At 43.0% G+C, this 20,313-nt stretch overlaps 1 protein-coding gene across 5 annotated transcripts in view; it reads left to right on the top strand.

The window, feature by feature from the left end:
* The first annotated feature begins 380 nt into the window (after window positions 1–380).
* CRBN (cereblon) overlaps window positions 381–20,313 on the top strand; it is a 47,141-nt gene continuing 27,208 nt past the window's right edge. Inside the window, exons 1-4 of one of the 5 annotated variants that reach the window (XM_077821237.1) lie at window positions 381–473; window positions 8,719–8,825; window positions 10,466–10,668; window positions 12,260–12,409. In XM_077821237.1, coding sequence (XP_077677363.1) covers window positions 407–473; window positions 8,719–8,825; window positions 10,466–10,668; window positions 12,260–12,409 — 527 coding nt within the window. In that variant the 5' untranslated portion in view covers window positions 381–406. Of the gene's footprint in view, window positions 474–5,232; window positions 6,790–8,715; window positions 8,826–10,465; window positions 10,669–12,259; window positions 12,410–20,313 lie in introns of those variants that run through there. The other 4 variants (XM_077821236.1, XM_077821242.1, XM_077821241.1 and 1 more) reach the window with 4 other exon arrangements.

Genomic DNA, 20,313 nt, shown 5'->3' with positions numbered 1-20,313 from the left:
GGAACCAGCTGATGCCAAAAGCTCCGTCCGTCTCTCTTCCCAAGTCCAGGCTGCTGGGGGGCGGCGTGGGGGGGGTCCCCGGGAACCTGCAGCCCTGGCGGGAGAGAGCAGCTTCCCCCTGCGCGGGGCTGCTGCTGTTTGCTGCCTGCAGCGCGCCCGGGCAGGCGGCATGGACCTCCCCGGCCCGGCTGCCGGGAAGGGGCCCGGGCGGCCAGGCGCTCTGAGCGGGACCCTGGCGCCGGACCCGTTTTAACCCCGCCGCCGCCGGCAGCGCAGGAAGGGCCCCGGCGCCGGGCGGCCCGGCCGGCGGCTCCCGCCCCGCTGGGCGCTAGGGGTCGCTGTGGCGCGGCGGCGGGTCGGAGAGATTCCCCGGCGGCGTCCCAGGCTCCTCTGCGGGTAAACAGCGATGGCCGCCGAGGAAGGAGGTGGAGAGCCCGACAACAACATGGGGAATCACCTGCAGCTCCTACCCGGTAGTGGCCGCTGCCGCCGCCGCCCCGGGCCGGCTCCCTGCGCGGGGGGAGAGCGAGGGGCGGGCTGGGCGAGGGGGGTGGAGAAGAGGAGCTCGGCTGGAGGGGGGGGCAAGGGGCAGGGCCCCGTGGGATGGGGGGGCGCGAGGGGCTGCGGGGGGGCCGGGGCCCCGTGGGATGGGGGGGGCGCGAGGGGCTGCGGGGGGGCCGGGGCCCCGTGGGATGGGGGGGGCGCGAGGGGCTGCGGGGGGGCCGGGGCCCCGTGGGATGGGGGGGCGCGAGGGGCTGCGGGGGGGCCGGGGCCCCGTGGGATGGGGGGGGCGCGAGGGGCTGCGGGGGGGGCCGGGGCCCCGTGGGATGGGGGGGCGCGAGGGGCTGCGGGGGGGCCGGGGCCCCGTGGGATGGGGGGCCGGGGCCCCGTGGGATTGGGGGAGCGAGGGGCTCCGGGGGAGGGCAGGGCCCCGTGGGATGGGGGGCGCGAGGGGCTGCGGCGGGGGGGCAGGATCCCGTGGGATTGAGGGAGGGCAGGGTCCCGTGGGATGCGGGGCAGGGAACTGTGGCATGAGGCTGTGGTGGGGGGTAGGGGTCTGTGGCATGAGGGAGCAGGGGGCTGCAATGGGGGGCAGGGGCTTGTGGGGGGGTGTCAGGAGCCTGTGGCACAGGGGGAAAGAGGGATATGGTGAGGGGGCAGGAGTCTGTGGCATGGCGGGGTATGGAACTGCAATGAGGAGCAGGGGGCAGGAGACTGGCGCAGGGAGGGGAAGAATAAAGGGGGGTACCGTTTGTTTTGGGCCTCTGGAAATGCCACCAAGGTCCAGAAGCCTGGGACAACATTGTGGAATAGGGAGAGGGGCTAGGTAGTGGAATACTACGGCACTGGTATGGTGGGGAAGCAAGTGAGAGATCTAGGGAAGGGTCTTGGACTCCGGGAGCAGAGGAGGGAGAACTAGGAAGGGAACCTGAGGACTTAGGCAGTGGAGGAGGGATTGCGGTGTATTGGGTTCAGGATAGTATACAAATAATAATAATAATTAATGACAGGTTTCAGAGTAGCAGCCGTGTTAGTATGTATTCGCAAAAAGAAAAGGAGTACTTGTGGCACCTTAGAGACTAACAAATTTATTTGAGCATAGGCTTTCGTGAGCTACAGCTCACTTCATCACTCAAATAAATTTGTTAGTCTCTAAGGTGCGACAAGTACTCCTTTTCTTTTTAATAATTAATAGAGGGACATGATATTAAAAGAGGTGTTTTTCAGTGGGGGACCAGGCATGATCAGATTAGGGGAAAGTGGGAGAGAACAGGTTCTTTGGTGGAGGGTGAGGTATGGAGGCAGGGAAGGAAGACAGGCTGTGTTAGGATGTGGTGTTTATGAATGCTTATGTACTGCCATCCCTCCTGCTTTCAGCGGTGCTCTGAATCTGGCTCCAGGAGAATAGCCCCAGCAGAGGGCTGCTCTTGAGCAGAAGAAGGAGCAGTGGCAGCATCTACTACTGTTTTCACTTCTGTTTGTGTGTATTGGGGAAGCTTAGACAGAAATGGGAGGCGTTCTCTGATTTTTTTCTTTTTTTTTTAATTGCTGCTCATGTAGTTGCAATCAGTATTTAAGCAGGGAGTAAGATATGCAGAGGAAACAATGTTTTACAAATGAAGCTGCAATCTTTAAGCCTTCATATGTCATGTACTTGTTTAGTATTGGCTTGCTGCTTGCTTACAGCAGGGACTGTGCAGAAGTTAAACATCAGCCAGGCATCACAGAAGGGCAAAATAATTAAATATTGAATGTGTGTTAGAAGTTAGGAATGGAAACTTTATCTTTTAGATCAAGTCCATACCCACGTAAAAGGAGAATCGGATATTCAATGTATGATTTATGTAAATCATAGGTATGATTTACAGAGGTGCTGAGCACTGATTCAAGGAGAACTGCAAGTACCTTTATCAATAGCTCAAGAGTTACTGTATTAGTTTGAAGTCCAAGAAGAAACTTTCAGTTTGAACACTGTAAATCCCACTAATAAGCAGGGAAGCTGGGATGGTCTGTGGTTAAAGCACTGAACTCAAGAGATCTAGAGTCATCATAGAATCATAGAATATCAGGGTTGGAAGGGACCTCAGGAGGTCATCAAGTCCAACCCCCTGCTCAAAGCAGGACCGATCCCCAATTAAATCATCCCAGCCAGGGCTTTGTCAAGCCTGACTTTAAAAACTTCTAAGGAAGGAGATTCCAGCACCTCCCTAAGTAACGCATTCCAGTGTTTCACCACTATCCTAGTGAAAAAGTTTTTCCTAATATCAACCTAAATCTCCCCCACTGCAACTTGAGACCATTACTCCTTGTTCTGTCATCTGCTACCACTGAGAACAATCTATAGCCATCCTCTTTGGAACCACCTTTCAGGTAGTTGAAAGCAGCTATCAAATCCCCCCTCATTCTTCTCTTCCGTAGACTAAACATCCCCAGTTCCCTCAGCCTCTCCTCATAAGTCATGTGTTCCAGTCCCCTAATCATTTTTCTTGCCCTCTGCTGGACTCTTTCCAATTTTTCCACATCCTTCTTGTAGTGTGGGGCCCAAAACTGGAGAGTCAATTCCTCCTCCTGCTACAGACTTCCTGTGTGACCTTGACCACTCAAGATAGGAATTTTAAAGCAGCCTAAGGGCTTGTCTACATAGGGTAATTTGCGAACATAAGGAAACCACTATAATTATACTGCTATAACTCCCCATGTGAGAAGAAAAGGAGTACTTGTGGCACCATGTGAGGACACACATTTTGGAATGAATGCCTTTCACCATGTTAAAAGAAAAGGAGTACTTGTGGCACCTCAGAGACTAACAAATTTATTTGAGCATAAGCTTTCGTGAGCTACAGCTCACTTCATCGGATGCATTCAGTGGAAAATACAGTGGGGAGATTTATATACACCGAGAACATGAAACAATGGGTGTTACCATACACACTGTAACGAAAGTGATCACTTAAGGTGAGCTATTACCAGCAGGAGAGTGGGGGGGGGGACCTTTTGTAGTGATAATCAAGGTGGGCCAGTTCCAGCAGTTGACAAGAACATCTGAGGAGCAGTGGAGGGGTGGGGGGCACAGTAAACATGTGGAAATAGTTTTACTTTGTGTAATGACCCATCCACTCCCAGTCTCTATTCAAGCCTAAGTTAAATTTGCAAATTTCCAGTTTGCAAATTAATTCCAATTCAGCTGTCTCTCACTGGAGTCTGTTTTTGAAGTTTTTTTGTTGAAGAATTGCAACTTTTAGGTCTGTAATCGAGTGACCGAAGAGATTGAAGTGTTCTCCAACTGGTTTTTGAATGTTATAATTCTTGACATCTGATTTGTGTCCATTCTTTTACATAGAGACTATCCAGTTTGACCACTGTACATGGCAGAGGGGCATTGCTGGCACGTGTTGGCATATATCACATTGGTAGATGTGCAGGTGAACGAGCCTCTGATAGCGTGGCTGATGTGATTAGGCCCTATGATGGTGTCCCCTGAATAGATGTGTGGACACAGTTGGCAACGGGCTTTGTTGCAAGGATAGGTTCCTGGGTTAGGGGTTCTGTTATGTGGTTGCTGGTGAGTACTTGCTTCAAGTTGTGGGGCTGTCTGTAAGTAAGGACTGACCTGTCTCCCAAGATCTGTGAAAGTGATGGGTCGTCCTTCAGGATCGGTTGTAGATCCATGATGATGCGTTGGAGACGTTTTAGTCAACGTTCTTGTCAACTGCTGGAAATGGCCCACCTTGATTATCACTACAAAAGGTGTGTCTTCTCCCTCTCCCCCCCCCCCCCCCCCCGTTCTCCTGCTGGACCTTACCTGATCACTCGTGTTACAGTGTGTACGGTAACACCCATTGGTTCATGTTCTCTGCGTATATAAATCTCCCCACTGCATTCATCCAATGAAGTGAGCTGTAGCTCACGAGCTTATGCTCAAATAAATTGGTTAGTCTCTAAGGTGCCACAAGTACTCCCTTTCTTTTTGTGGATACAGACTAACATGGCTGCTACTCTGAAACCTTTCACCATGTTAGTTTATGTTGATTTGGAAGTGGTATAAATTAATCTAGAGAAAGGCATTCCACATGGGGAGCCAGACTGATATAGTTATAATAGTAAATTTCCTATTGTGGATAAGCCCAGAGAATTAGGTGCTTAATTGTCATTTAAATTCAGTGAGTGGGGTGTCTTACTCCCTTAGACTCCTTTGAAAATGCCTGCCTTAATCTTTTCCCTGTACCTCCTTTTCCCAGCTAAAAAATGAGGTACTTTCTTACCTCAGAAAGGCATTGAGAGTAAATTCATTAATATTTGTGATTGATGAGATACGTTTGAGTACCTAGGCTGGTGATCTGCCTTCTACCAAGTAACTGTAAGGTCTCTCATATGGTTTGAATGTTATCTTGGGTGCTTGCCCTGGCTTTTAGTGTATTAAAACTATGCCAAGGTCACATTTTACTTTCAACTGAAAAATTAAATAGTTTCTTTTAGGTCAGAGAAGGCAAGATGTGCTCTTTCTGCCTTCCCTCTCATTTTTTTGTGATAAAATTTTGTAGAAAAATAAAGACACTGATGCTCTTTCAATGTTCACATTGTGCTACTGCAGTAAAATGAGTCATCATTCCTCACAGGCTTCCAGGCTCGTTCGGCCAGCACACTGCAGTTTATATGTATTTTGGCAATGCTATGCAAAACTTTGCAGGGCACAACTGATTTTTAATCTACAAATGTTGCTTTCTAGTCTCTGTTTCAAACAAACAAAGCATCTCCTCCTTTTCTCCCTGCCTCTTTTATAATTAAAAAAAAAAACCACAAAAACCCATTACTTAGTGATATAACTGAATGAGAGTTCATTTAAACCAGAATATCATCTTTAGATGGAAGGCATCAACTAGCAAAAATCTTTTGGGTATGAAGTTTTAAAAAAGGTGGGCCTATTGCTGACTTGAATACAATTGATTTTATAATATATACAAGACTTCTCCCTGGAGACAGTGGGAGACAACTCTAAGTAGAAATTAAATGTGTTAGACATCTTCCCAGTTATTGTTCAAAGTGTTTAGAGCTCCAAAATATAGTTAAAACAATATAGGAAATGAGATTAGGGGGTTGTCAGACCTGGTCATTTCCTATTAGTATGCATTCTGCACCTAGAATTGAGCCAGCATGTTAAAATATTCATATGAGAGGGAGAAATGTGATATGTGCAAGGTTCATAACACAGACAAATCAGATCATGTCCTCCTATGTGGAAAGTTATGTAAAATATATCTAGCACAACATTTTCAAATGTAATTTACTCTTGGAGGAATTCTGCACCAAAAAAAAATGAAAATTTTGCACAAATGTTTTAAAATTATGCATATTTTATTTGTCAAAATAATGCAATATAGTCAGACCAGTTTCAATTATTTTTGGTTATTTATTTCAAAATACCTGCCAGTGAGTGTGTCTGTAACAATACAGACAACAAAAAAAGATTCAGGAAATGTTTTTTGACCAATAGATTCCTTACTAGGCATATTAACACAGAACTCGGAGTAATAATTAATTTAAACTACAATACAGAACTGTATTTCCCGCACCCCTCAGAAGCAGTGCAAAGGCTTGGTGGAATCAAGGGTAATGGAGGAGCTGAGGGAGAGGGAAGTTAATTGCTGGGAAAGAGCCTGGGTGTGAATTTGGAGGGTTTTTGGGTATGGGTGGGAAAAGTATGGAACAGGATTTTGGGGGTGGAGGGGCGGGATTGTAGGGAGCTTCCCCCATGCAGACCCTGGTTGACCCCTGGCCTCTCCCATTCAGTCAGGCACATTTGCCCCATGTGTTCCTGCACCCCCAGATGTCCTTACATCCCCTGTCCACATGTGTCCCTCCACCCCCACTCAGACACCCACTCCCCATCCCCATGTGGCCCTGCACCCTTTCCCTGTCCCTATGTGTCTCTGTGCCCCCACTCAGCCACCCTCTATACCTATGTAGCTCTGCACCCCCTCCCGTCACCATGTGGCCCTGCGCCTCCACTCCCATTCAGCCCTTGCTGCAGTCTGTCCTCCCCCACCAGCCCTTATAAGCCCCTGTCTGATCCCTCCCCAGCACCCCATGTTGTCAGTCTCCCCATAGCCCCTGTCTCCTGACCTGGCCTGACCGGTGCTGTAAAGAAGGCAGGCTCTTTCTCTTCTCTAGCTGGCTGGGAGCTGCTGCTGTGATCTGTCGCCACAGCGACCTCAGGTGGGCAAAAGGCAGAACTGTGGAAGTTATTTTCTGCTGGGAGCTGCTGCTGTTCTTGTGCCCCAGTGCCCTGTGGTAAGCAACAGGTGGAACTGCAGCAAAATTTCGGCAGAAGCTTTTTTCTGCATAAAAAATTAAAAGTATGCGTGGTTCATTAATTATGCACACATGCAGTAGCGCAGATTTCCCCCAGGAGTAGTAATTGTCCAGTGGAACATATAGAAAACTATCAACCAAGCACTTGGAAAAGCTTGCATCTGTGGCATTCACTTGTGATGGGTGAAGAGGAGAATTTGAGAAATGCCATGTTCAGTGTTTTGCAATCTGTTCAATGTTTACCTTGTGTTAAGATCATTTACAGACACACATCTTAAAAGACATACAGGGTGTTATGCATCATGAGAGTCCTGGAAAGGCTGTTGGTTTCTTTCCAATTGTGCCCCTTTACCTCTAGTTTTGAAAACAAATAGAGCCTTGGTCAGGGAAGGTTTATGTAGCCTACAGTTCCATTGCTGAGAATAGAATTGTTCATCCTGAGACACCTTGCTTTTATAAGTCTGACCTCTTATTGTGATTTCGAAATAAGATGCAGTTGCTGATCTTTGTCAATATTTGTGGTTTGTATTTGTTACTTGGTTTTGTTTTCTTTGTTTGTTTTCAAGAACATATCAATTATAAAGAAGAAAGCTGAGCAAGAAATATCTGTCATAGCCCTTATATTAGGTCCTTTGTGTTATACAGTGTTGTGTTTCAAGATCTGAGTGATGTATTTCAGCACCATTACAATCGATTCACTACTCATCATTTATTGCTAGAATCCTGCAAATCTATTTTAGAACGCTTGCATGAAAGCTAGGCATGACTATATCATGTAAAGGTCATTTTCATTTCTTCTGAAGAAAAAGTCTGAGTGTCATGCAACTAAAAGAGAAGTGTTGTGTAATTAGCTCATTGCACTATATGGATATAAACTAACAGTAGCCATTATGTAGTAAGTGGTCATGCCTAGAGTGATCACTAGTTGGCAGTTATTTATTACTTTGATTTTCTCCACTGTAGGCTCTTACATTTAATACAGTAGAAAAATATTTAAATTTTTAAACACGTTTTCTATGTAAGTGAAGTAGCTATTCTGAGCACCGAATCACTAAATACTTTTCTTATATAGGAGATGTATTTACTGCATATAAATTATGAAAGTGAAGGATTAAAAAGGACATTGCAAACTTAAAAGTCACACTTTTGTCTGAAAATATTTTCGAAGTAACATCTTATAATTACTGTAATGCAAGAGATTACTACTTTCCTCCAGTTTTACATGTTATTTACTGTTATATTTGACAGCAATTTCTAAAGAATCAGGTTAATTGCTTCCCTTCATAGTAACTTTAGTTTTGCTTGCTGATTTGTGTGGGTGTTTCACACAATGACGAGAGAGGTTAACAACAAAAAAAAACTTGGCCAGAAATATTGTCTGAGGGCTTCAAATGGGTGTAGTGCTTGATATTTCTTTTAACTCATTTTGTGTAGATACTACTACTAACTTCTATTGTGCAATTGTCTAAATTTCAAAATACTATAAATGTAATAAAATAGCCTAATTTTGTAGGTCCCCTCAATTCATTTCCTTACATAATGAGAGTAAAAATTTGGAATTAAGGTAAAGTACTACTTTGTATTATAGTTGGACATCTTTGATGATAATATTGGTTCACGTAATAATTGCTGTGCCTTTTTCTGTTTGGCACCTTGAAAACATGTTACCAGCACTTGACTGTTTCTGTGAAAATGTGATTCTGTGCAACAGCAGGAAAATAGTTTCCCATAAAAGTAAAACACATTTGTTTTCCACCAATTTATAAATATGAAGACTATTTGCCTACGGATGGATTATTCAAGGGATGCTATGTATCCTCTTTTTCCTAATGCTTTGAGTTTTCGAGGCAGCTTAACACTTGTTGGATGATGTTTCTTCTTGATGTTCTGTTTCCTGCTTGCTAGCAGAGAGTGAGGAAGATGATGACCTTGAAATGGAAGTTGAAGATCAAGATAGTAAAGAAGCTGAAAAGCCAAATATTAATTTTGACACCAGTCTGCCAACATCACATATGGTATGTGGTTTTTCTATGTGCCTTCCACAGGATCTTAAGCATCCTTGTGAAGAGGTTTTGATCCAGTTGTATGTAAATGTACAGGCTTGGATTTAAATAAAGGCTCTGAATATAGATGCAGTGGCATTCCTAGTGTTGTCAGGTTACATAGATTATTCTTTCAAATATTGTCCTAGAAATCCCTCCTTTTAGTTCTGGTAGTAATGGAATAGAGGCCGGAGGTACATATGACTAACTTGAACTTCTAGAAGAAACAAATGGTGGGTATTTAATTTAGCGCAGTTCCAGTTGGTGATCTCCATCATATACTTAGTGGATCAGGGATTATATCCTAAGAATTATGAAAGGCCGCAGTTGTCGCTCTTATTTTCAGCATAGAATCGAATGGCTACTTGAAGCCACCACCTTCTCACGTATAAGTGGGTCTTCCAGAGTAAGGTTGAGGCATTTTGACAAACCAGTAAGAGTAAGTGTTCACAGCTGTAGCTTCTGGTGTGCCAGTTCTGTCTGAAAATAACAGACTTTACACATCCAGCAAAAGTATATCAGAGTCGCAGAACTAATTGAAAAATTTTCAGTTTAAGTATAGTTCAAAGTTTTTTTACATGCTAAAAAGGGCCAGGCATTTTAAAAAAAATCAAACACAGTACAAACTCAAGTTTTCACAAACTTGAATGGGCATCATCTCTAGATAGCAAAATGCAAAATTATGTTTATTGTAAGGCCAGCAGAACAACCTGTAAAATATTCCTTTGGCGTTAAAATGTTACAGGATTCCTGCACTGTTGTCCTTTATAGGTACTTGATCATGTAAATGTTAATTACTGAGTGTAGGGCTTTACTACCATGAATAGTCCCTAACTACCCTTTAGGCCTTGTCTAGACTAAGGAAAAAGGTGCTTTTAAAAAAGAAACATGTTAGCCAACTGATTTTAAATGTTACTTAGCATCTTGGTGCTGACTGTGTTTAATACCTTTAAAACATACTAACTGATTGTGGATGTCAGTAGTCTGGGGTTGACGAAAACCAGCGAAGTCTTTAAAGGTATTAAACCAGGTCTACATTAGGTGCTACATGAAGTTTAAAATCATAGCAGCTAACATGGTTTACATATATTATTCCTATCCCTTCCACTTGTCTTAGCATGTTACTACATCCATGGGCGTTTTTGTAAATTAAGTGCAGTTTGCAGGCCAGAAGCTCCTTATGGAGTGCTTGCTGATGAGCTGCAAGGAACTGACTGATCATTTGGCAGTGGTTCTCTTGCTCATTTCTACCTGGTAAATCATTATATATTTTCCTAATATTACTTTTCCATTTAAGCAATTGGTATAGTTGCCACAGGAATGTTCTATGATCTCAAATGTAAGATGGGTATACATGATTGTGAGTGTGAGGGAAGGTGCCCTATTAATATTAAGATGCAGTCCACAAAGACCCCCTGTATTAGTACATTAGAACCAGTTTTTTCATAATCTTTATTCCTGCATTGTTCAATATTTTTAGAAACTTTGCAAATACTATTATGTTGTCAACTCCTCAGGCAAGACATTTGGTCTTGCTTTATACCTACTAAGTACCATAACTTCTTATAGCTCTCAAAAGTAATATGCTGTAATATTTATTTTTTGCTTTACAGTATTTGGGTTCTGATATGGAAGAGTTTCACGGGAGAACGGTGCATGATGACGACAGCTGTCAAGTGATTCCAGTGTTGCCCCATGTGGTGGTGATGTTGATTCCTGGACAAACCTTGCCTCTTCAGCTTTTTCGCCCTCAAGAGGTTAGCATGGTGCGGAATTTAATTCAGAAAGACAGAACCTTTGCTGTTCTTGCATACAGGTAAAATACTCAGTAGTTACTGATACTGTGAAGCTTATGTTTTATCACTGATTTCTTTGGGCAGAATATTAAAAACAGATGGCTGAAACACTTCTGCAATATATTACATGCTTTAATGGCTTATAGAGTTGTGTGTTAGAAAACCAAGTTTGCCTAATTATGTAAAGATTTAATTGATTTGTTTCATGACATCATCACAAACATAATCCCCTTTGAAATAGGGGGCGAAATACATTTTGGGGTTTTTTTATGTGACTGTTTTATTGATTTCATTAGATGTTTGAATGCAGTGCCCTCTTTGCTTAAAATAAAAAGTCTCAGGGTCTGGAACGTAAGGACACAAACCAGAGGTTAGCTTCTTATTTTCTAGAACTTTCTTTATTTAAAAGTGTGTTTTGCCTGTGTAATCAAAAGAATGTATTTCTGATTCTCTTTTCCCCAAATTAAGTACTGCATAACTTATATGTAACATACTTAGACACATGATTCAAATAGAGCTACGACAAATGAGGAGATATTGGAGCTACTGTATAGGTGGGTGGGTGTGGGTGTGTAAAAGAGAGAAAGAAGCTTACTGTGACTGCCAAGATGTCAGGCTTTTCTCACTGCTTTGGTTTTTAGCTGTCCCTTGTCCTTTTTTCCCCCTCACTCCTAACTGGCTCCTCATCAGTTTCTCCCTTGTTTCCCCCTTCCCCTGTCATAGGGTGTACTCTGAAGACATGCTCTCCTTGCCATTTGCCCCACCTCCATTTGAGAGCTGAGGGAGTCCCCATGAGACCTAGTTAAAACAGTCAAATTGCAATCACTCCTCCTTCCTTCCCTCTTTTACCCCCACCTGCACCGGCCAAAGAGATGTTCCACAAGGGAGTAGAAAGGAGTAGAAGTATGGTTTGCTTTCTGTGCAGTAGCTGATGTGGGGAGAAGCCACTGCAGCCCCTCAATATCTAAAGGTCTTCTCCAACTCCAGCCATCGTGGTCAGATCTTGGGAGTGTTAACCAAGGTTCCTCACTTCAGAATCAAGTCCTTCTTTCTCTTCCACCGTGTGATATCCCTGCCTAGAGATTGCCCAGACTGGTTAAGAATGTGCAGGTTTTCCCCCCAATCCACTAGAGATGTTACTAGATCATACTGGGGGCAAGAGAAGCTATTTTCAGAACCATACAGTCTTAAGAATTTGTTAGTATGTTCATTAGCAAAAATTTAAAGACAAAATTGTTTGTTTTCTTACCATTATGTCATGGAGGAATCATTCTCACAGATCAGCTGTGTGCTGAGTCTGAAGGAGTTTTTGCTAAGTAATTTTTGAATCATTGGTAAACACACAGTTAACAAAAACAGACTTTATTTTTTCAAATGAAAACAAATATTGCTTCCCCTTTGTAATAATTCAGATAGTTGAAGATATTTTCCTCCTCAAAGTTAAGACCAAACAAAACAACTTTAGGTTAAGACAAAGCATGGATAATTTCAGCCGTAAAGGAGACTTTTTCAGAAAGTGATGAATGAGTGAAAAATGGAAGTGTGAGGGTTAAGTTGAGTGAACACTGTAACCTGTATGGTAGGTAATGTGTATCTTATGCTCTTTTTTAGCAATATACGTGAAAGGGAAGCACATTTTGGAACAACAGCTGAAATATATGCCTACCGAGAAGAACAGGAGTTTGGAATTGAAACAGTCAAAGTGAAAGCAGTAGGAAGACAGAGGTTCAAGGTGCTTGAAATAAGAACTCAGTCAGATGGGTAAGAAAGTAGATAATATATGCATGTCTGTGTTCAGCAAAATTAGTGACTTCCAGCACTTTTTATAATTGGTTGGTAAAATATGACTCTGAAGAAATTTTCCCTCTGAAGAAAATTTGCTCTACCCAATGCAACACTTTTAACTGTAGTGCTGGGGAATCATGCCTCTAAGGGTCACTGAAGTGATCAGTCATTATGGATCAGGCTTTATTTTTAAGGTTGCCTGACGCTGCCTGTTATAAGACCCTGTTTTCAGTAGACTAGAACTTTACAAAATGTTTACCACAAAATGATTCATCCATTTTCTGAAATGAGGCTAAGGAAAATTATATTGATTTGCTGTGTTAACATTTTTTGGCAACTTCTTCTTTTAAAAGATTTACCCACCGCTGCTTTGGAACAAGGACTTGAAATTTGGCCAAGGGCATGGCCTTTGTGTCAGGAATGTGCTTTTTGTCATCCCCATGAAAACAGATTTGGTCAAGTTATGAGCCCTTGCAAAATCGCAGTTCTCACTTGTTCAGTAGCAATTTCTTAGATTGTAGCAGCTAAATTCCATCTCTGCACATATCTCCATTGTGCACATAAGTTATAAAATAGTATGTGATAATGTCATTATAGACTATTTCTTCCAGAGGACCCCTGCCTTTTTCAATGCAGAGAATGGGCCTGCGTTGAGGTGAATCAGGGTTGTATAGTGAAGGAGACTATTGCCTGTAGCACCTCTGCTTTGTTGCAGATGTTTGAAGGTTTATAGTGAATGAGGCAGGGGATTTCAGGAAGAAAAAGAATGATATCATGATTAAGTCAGCTGAGTGTTGCCCTGGAGAATTGGTTTCTATCCCTGCCTCTGACGGAGTTTGTGTGATGTTACTCAAGTCACTTAAACCAAACTTGGTTACTAATTGTGAGTTCCTCATTGTCCTCCTGACTAAGTTTCTGGGGTCTGATTTGAAGAAGGTGCTAAGGACTCTTAGCTACAACTGATGTTAATGGGGGCTCATGCTTTGAACATATGAAGTGCTATGTAATGGTAAATACTCAGGAAAAAAAAAAATCAGGTCCGAGGCATCTCAAATGGGGTACCCAAAAATTAGTGGATACTGTTGACCTTAATCTCTGTGTCTCAGTTTCTCTATCTGTAAAATGTTGATGATGATATGCCTTCATCTCACACAGGTATTGAGGAAATAGATTCATTAATGTTTATGAAGCACTTAGACACTATAATGATGAACACCATAGAAAAGCCAATGAGGAAGTTTAATTCTGTCTTCAGAGCAGGGAGGAATTAGTGTGCAATAAATAAGGTCTGGGGCTACTCGTTGAACAGTGAGGAGAAAATAAAATGTTGAATAGCTGCTCAATAAGTGAGCACATCCATCCTGTGCACTGAATTAGGCAGAGGTCCTGTGGAAAAAGTACTACAGGTGAGTCACATCATACGTGCATTTAACTTACGCTAACTCAACTATACGCACGCGGCAAAAAAAAAAGAAAAATAACAAGATACCTGTAAATAGTGCGGGCAGTTCCGCCCACCATTCCACTCAATGAGCGTATGCCCCGGAGTGAGCGTGAGATGGGAGACGTGAATCTGCTGTTCCCTCAGTCAGTCTCAGTTCCTGCGTGCCTCTTGTAGTGTGAGCATCTTGCCGCACTGAGTGTGATTCTCATGTTTAAAGATACTCTCTATATTTTTCGTACAACATGGCCTCTAAATGCAAGCCAACTACTTCATCTGGTGCTCAACTGAAGAAACAGTGATCTGCTCCAACACTGGAGGAAAAACTGGCTGTGTTGGACTTATTGAGAGACAGTATGTCGGTCTCCGATGTGGTGTGTAAATATGGCTGCAACGAATCTAGCATCTGTGCCATCAAGATTCGAGAGAGAGAATTTGTCAAGCCATGGCAAAAAGTGTTCCAATAACTGCTAAGGTGACAAGCCAGGTACGTGATAAGACTTCAGTGAAGACTGAAAAGGCATTAAACTTATGGCTGGAGGACATGAACCGTAAACGTGTGCCTATCGATGGCAACACGTTGTGAGAAAAGGCTCTTAGCCCCTATGCGCTGTTCAAACTTCCCGCAGAAGAGGGACAGCCTTCTGATGAGAAGGAATTAAAAGCCAGCCAAGGTTGGCTTAACAGTTTTAGGAACCGCTTCAACCTCAAAAATGTGCAGGTTACTGGTGAAGCTGCATCTGCCAATGAAGAGGCAGCAAAAGCCTACCCCACACAATTAAAGAAAATCATAGAAGAAAAGGGCTATCTTCTGGAACAAGTTTTTAATACTGACGAGACTGGGCTCTTCTGGAAAAAAATGCCCAACCGCACTTACATTTCGAAATCAGAAAGACAAGCCCCTGGCTTCAAAGCAGCTAAACGCCGCGTGACTGTGTTGTTTTGTGGCACTGCAGCTGGGCATTTAATAAAGCCAGGCTTGCTCTTCAGGGCTGCAAATCCCCGTGCCCTACAAGGCAAGAACAAAAATCTCCTGCCTGTGTTCTGGCAATCAAATAAAAAGGCTTGGGTGACAGCAGCATTATTTCTGGATTGGTTCCACAAGTATTTCATTCCAGAGGTCAAGCGGTACCTCGAAGAGAAAGGACTTGACTTTAAAGTGTTGTTGATCATAAACAGTGCTCCTGGCCACCCTGCAGCACTCCGGTTTGCGCATAATGATGTTGAAGTAGTCCTTCTCCTGCCCAATACTACCTCCATCCTCCAACCTCTCGACCGAGGCATGATTCGCCATTTCAAGGCCACATACATGAGGCTTACGTTCTCATGGATACGTAGCGCAATGGATGCTGATCACAATCTTAATGTGAGAGTGTTGGACGTCCTTCAACATTGCCAATTGCATCACTTTTATTAAACAGGCAATGGATGCAATCAAGCCTGAAACAGTCAATGCATGTTGGCGAAACCTATGGAAAGAATGTGTGAATGATTTTAAGGGTTTCCCAACCATTGACACAAAGAAGTGAAATGCATTGTTCAGGTGGCCAGGCAAGTTGGTGGTGATTGCTTCGTCGACATCCTTGAGGAAGAAATTGAAGAATTAATTGAGAGCCATAGAGAAATATTGACTAATGAAGAGTTAGAGGAACTGATAAAATCATCTACAGAAGATGATGATAATGAACAGGAAGAGCCAGCAAGTTGGAATCTTCAAAAATTTGCTGAAGTGTGCCAAGCAGCGAAACATTTAAATGATTTAATTTCTGAATACGATCCCTCTATGGAACGAAGCCTCAAAATCACACATCGTATTACGGACAATTTGAGACGGTATCAAGAAATGTTTGAGCAGCTCAAGAGACAACAGCAACAGTTGCCGATCACCATGTTTTTCAAGGAAAAACAACCAGCAGCAGATGAGCCTACGCAATCAACTTCTCGAGCTGAACCAGAGCCAACCATTTCGTCTACAACTTGCTCTCCATCACCCAAGCTCTCCGTCACCTCCGTCTCCTGGATCGACATCAAGCCCTGACAACCCCCCTGTAATTACCCCTTGTAATTAAAAATACAGTATTGTAAAATTACATTTTGCATATGTACTCTTTATTATACACGGTACATTACTGTATACATTATACATTTATACATATTACTGTACAGGTTGTATACACAAAACCATATACAGTATACTGTACTTTATGGGCGATTTAAGAGATTTTCAAGGGTAATTTTGACTATACGTGATTTTCGCCTTGCACACTGACTTTAGAACCTAACCCCCACTTAAGATGCTACTCCACTGTATGTGATCATGTAATTAAAGACTGTATCACATACTCACAAGAAAAATTAAAATTGCATAGGCAACCTTCATTCTGGCATTTCCTAACTTTTGAGTGCTTGACTTTGCAACCTTAATGTTGATTTAATGTTGTTTCTTATGTATCTACATACTTTTTGTTATAATTTTTGTTTTTTCTCATTTGCATTTTAAATGTTTTTAAAATTTTGTGCTAACGGTTCTAATTGAGAATTTAAAATTCTCAGACATATGATTTTTGAAATGGTGGGGTTGTTTTTCTGGCCAGTAACTCTGCAAAATCACATCTCTGGCACGTTGGCTAATATACCTTTATCAAAAACAAACACTCTCCATTCAGAATTTACTGATCGGTTTTGTTTCACTCCGATAGCAGTGCAGAGCCAACACAGCCAACATGAGTGAAAAGTAGTAAAAAGTTGTTTTTAGCATTAAAGTAAGCCCATATTATTTGGCATGTTCACAGGGCTCAGATTGGTTGAGTAAGAAGGTGCTATATTTATAGTGATCTTTTTTTAAACAATAGCTGCGCTTTAAGTTAGGGACACATGGCTTAAACTCCCGCATAGATTTCCACCACAACTTTAACAACCACTACTGTCCATTAAATTCTCTCTGGAACACTCCCACACTAGCATCAACTTCCTGGACACCACAGTCAGCTTTAACAATGGAACCCTATAAACAACCAGATACAAGAAACCCATGGATCACCACACCTACCATCATAGATCCACCCCAAACACACCAGGAAATCTGTTATCTACAGCCAGGCATTCAGATACCACAGATTATGCTCAGAGGAGAAAGTCCGGGACATGCACCTTAACACACTAAAACCGCCCTCACCAAAGGACACTCCACCAGAGAAGTAGATTGCATCGTAGAACGGCCCACCCAAATACCCTGAGAGAACCTGCTTGAATACAGAAATAAAACCCTCTCTGACCGCACACCCCTAGGTGTCACCTACCACCAGACACTGGAACCCATACCATACAGGGTATCATCAAACAGTTACAACCCATACTTGATGGGAACCCCATCCTGAAAGGAATCATTCCTGAACTTCCATTTCTGGCCTTCAAACAATCCTCAGCTTCTCTAAGCTCATCAACAGAAGCAAGCTCCCCACAGAGCAGGACACAGTAACTCAAAGCGGCATCAGACCCTGCCAGAACAACAGATGCAAAACCTGCAGACATATCTCCACTGCTCAGTGATCAATACCAGTTGACTCTGGTTCTGGCCTCCAGGTGTCCATTGAGTCCAGTGCTGATGAGGGAGATGCTAGTATCAACTGTTCCACCTCGGTGGTGAATCTGGCAGGTACATACCTCCTCTGCCTTTTGGTCCAGGACTCTGTCAGGGCCGTGTCAACAATAGCCCTGGAGATTGAATGAGCCGCTGTTAGCACCGCACCCCAGTGTTCCCCTTCCACAGGTTGTGGAAGCAGGGCCAGTACAGGTATCGGTACAGGGGGCCTTGGTACCGCTTAAGTTGGCACCACAAATGCTACCATGGTGACTTTCACCACCCTCCATGTTGGTACTGTCAGACACTGTCGTACCACTGTTCACTTCGGGACCGACACCAGTATGCTTGATACTAATAGTACCACTTCCGTTGGCAGCATCGCTTCGTTCTGGGTGACGGATGAGTCAGACAGGGTACTCACTGCCTCTGGTCTCCGTTCATCCTTATCTCTGGGATCTGCAGGCTCCTCTGCATCTGAGTCGGGGTCATCATCCTCCCTCTCTCCAGCGTCTGACCTGCATCAAGGGCAGTTGGTGGAGCATTATGGGTACTGGGATTGGTGCCCATCTTGCAATCGGGATGGAGGTGCCTGGCTGAAAGTGCATTAGGCAGTGATATTGGCATTTCATCTCCCTGTTCAGGGAAGATCAGTCCTCTCCAATGCCATGGGAACAAGATTCTTAAAAGGGATCCTTTGTCTACATCCTCTCATCTAAGAGCGTGTTCCCCTGTGGGACCTAAACACAGTCCTAACAGGTCTGATGGGTCCTTCTTTCGAGCCCCTAGCATCTTGTCCCTTTCCACTCTTGTGTCAGAAAATGACTTTTCTGGTAGCAATAAAATCCACAAAGAAGACTGTGTAAGTTGCAGGCTCCAATGGAAGATCCTTTTTATGCACAATTCTCCAAAGACAAGGTGACTTTATGACCACACCCAATTCTTTTGTCTAAAGTGGTTTCTCAGTTTCATTTGAGCTAGTCAGTATATTTACCTGTTTTTTTGTTTTTGTTGTTTTTTGGGGTTTTTTTCCTAAACTGCATTCAGCTCCAGAGGAGCAGTGTCTCCATACCTTAGATGTCAGGCAATGTTTAGCCTTTTATCTGGACAGGACTAAACCATTTCCTGCTTTGCATCATTAATTTGTGTCATATGCAGACCACATGAGGGTTCAAGCAGTATCTTCGTAGACTATCTCCAAATGGATAACATCCTGCATCAAGATGGCATACGTCTCCTCAGTGGGTGGGAGCTCATTCTATGAGGATTCAAGCAATATCCATAGCGTTCCTCAGTGACATTTCCATATTGGACATATGCAAGGGTGCTATGTGATCATTGATACATTCGTTCATGAACCATTACCCCATAACCTCATATTTCACAGCAGATGCAAGCTTTGGTAGTGAGATCTGAGTTTAGGTAGACTCTGAGCCCTGCCTGCTGCAGCTGGGGGCATGACACTTCTGCTTGTGTCACCTAATTGGAACAGCTGCATCTACTCAAAGAAGAAACAGGTATTTGTTGTAACTGTGGATCTTACAGATGTGATGCAGACTCTATTTCACGACCCACCCTGCATCCCCTCTGCATCGGAGTCTCATTTCTGGGCATTCAGTGTGAAATTACTCCGTTGGCGCCTCCTTCTCCATTGCATCAAACACTAACTTCTGTTCCTTTACTTACCCAGTTCAGTTTAGCTTTCCCAGAACTTAATCCATTTCTTATCTTATCTCACTGCTTTGTGATCCATCTCCTTCACTCCACCAATCATGTCAGCCTTTTACCAGCTTGTCATTTCTCCCACAATCGCTTCTCACCTTCTTCCATGCTGTCCATTATGCATTAAACACTATTCCCTAATCAATTTGCAAGGAAGTTCTCTGTCCTCTATTATGATGTCTATGGTAAACTGCATAATGATATTGGCTAGGTTGGCTAAGACCTCTTGTCTGCTTATTTGAAAAAAAAAAAATTAGACACTTCTAAATTGTACACTCAATTGAGAATATATGCAACGTCCGTATTCCACCTGCTGTAACCCATGTATTTCTCCTCCTATCAGGGATGCTGGAACAATTTGTATAGTGGGGGTGCTGAGAGCCATTGAACCAAACTGTAAACCCTGTGTACAATGGAAACCACTTCAAGCCAGGGGGTGTAGCAGTAGCACCCCCACATCGCTAGTTCCAGCACTTACGTCTCCAGTTATGTTCTACACCTTGTTGGAGCTTGTCTCTATTTAAAATATAACCACTCTGGGTTAGAGAGTGTATTTTGTTGTATATTTGTACAGAGTGCTGCACAGTCCCTACTGAGGACTGTGCGTGGTAGCAAAATACAAATAATATTTTCATTAAAAAATTTATATTTAGAGATGAGATTTCCTGTCCACCCACTTAAAAGGAACAACATAAATGTTTGCATTCATTGTTCAGCACAGCAACATTCTTTTTAAAATGAGGCATTAGAATATCAGCTAACTGAGCAATCTGATTAACTAGTCATTCTGTTACTTTACAGTAACATTAAGTAAAAGATTAAATAATGTGTTGCCATTTACAAAGGCCAGTACTGCTCTGCTGTCCCTAACCATCTAATTTTTTTGCTTCTGTCACTGATCATTTCAGTTTTGAAACAAGAAAGTTATTGTTTGAACACAAGATGGCAGTACATAGTTAACAAAGGTAGCAACCACATCTGTTATGAAAATTGAATATCTGGAGGTGGCAAAGATACAGATGTTTTATTCTGCTGCTAGAATATTTTACTATGGCAATTACATTCTACAAGTGATTTAGAAAGTTCATTATCGCACAGCAAAATATTAATCAAGAAAATGTGAAATCTTAAGGAACT

Source organism: Eretmochelys imbricata, chromosome 7, assembly GCF_965152235.1.
Source record: "Eretmochelys imbricata isolate rEreImb1 chromosome 7, rEreImb1.hap1, whole genome shotgun sequence".
Taxonomy (NCBI): domain Eukaryota; kingdom Metazoa; phylum Chordata; order Testudines; family Cheloniidae; genus Eretmochelys; species Eretmochelys imbricata.
Note: the sequence above shows the minus strand (reverse complement) of the source record. Positions and strands in the feature narration are given on the sequence as shown.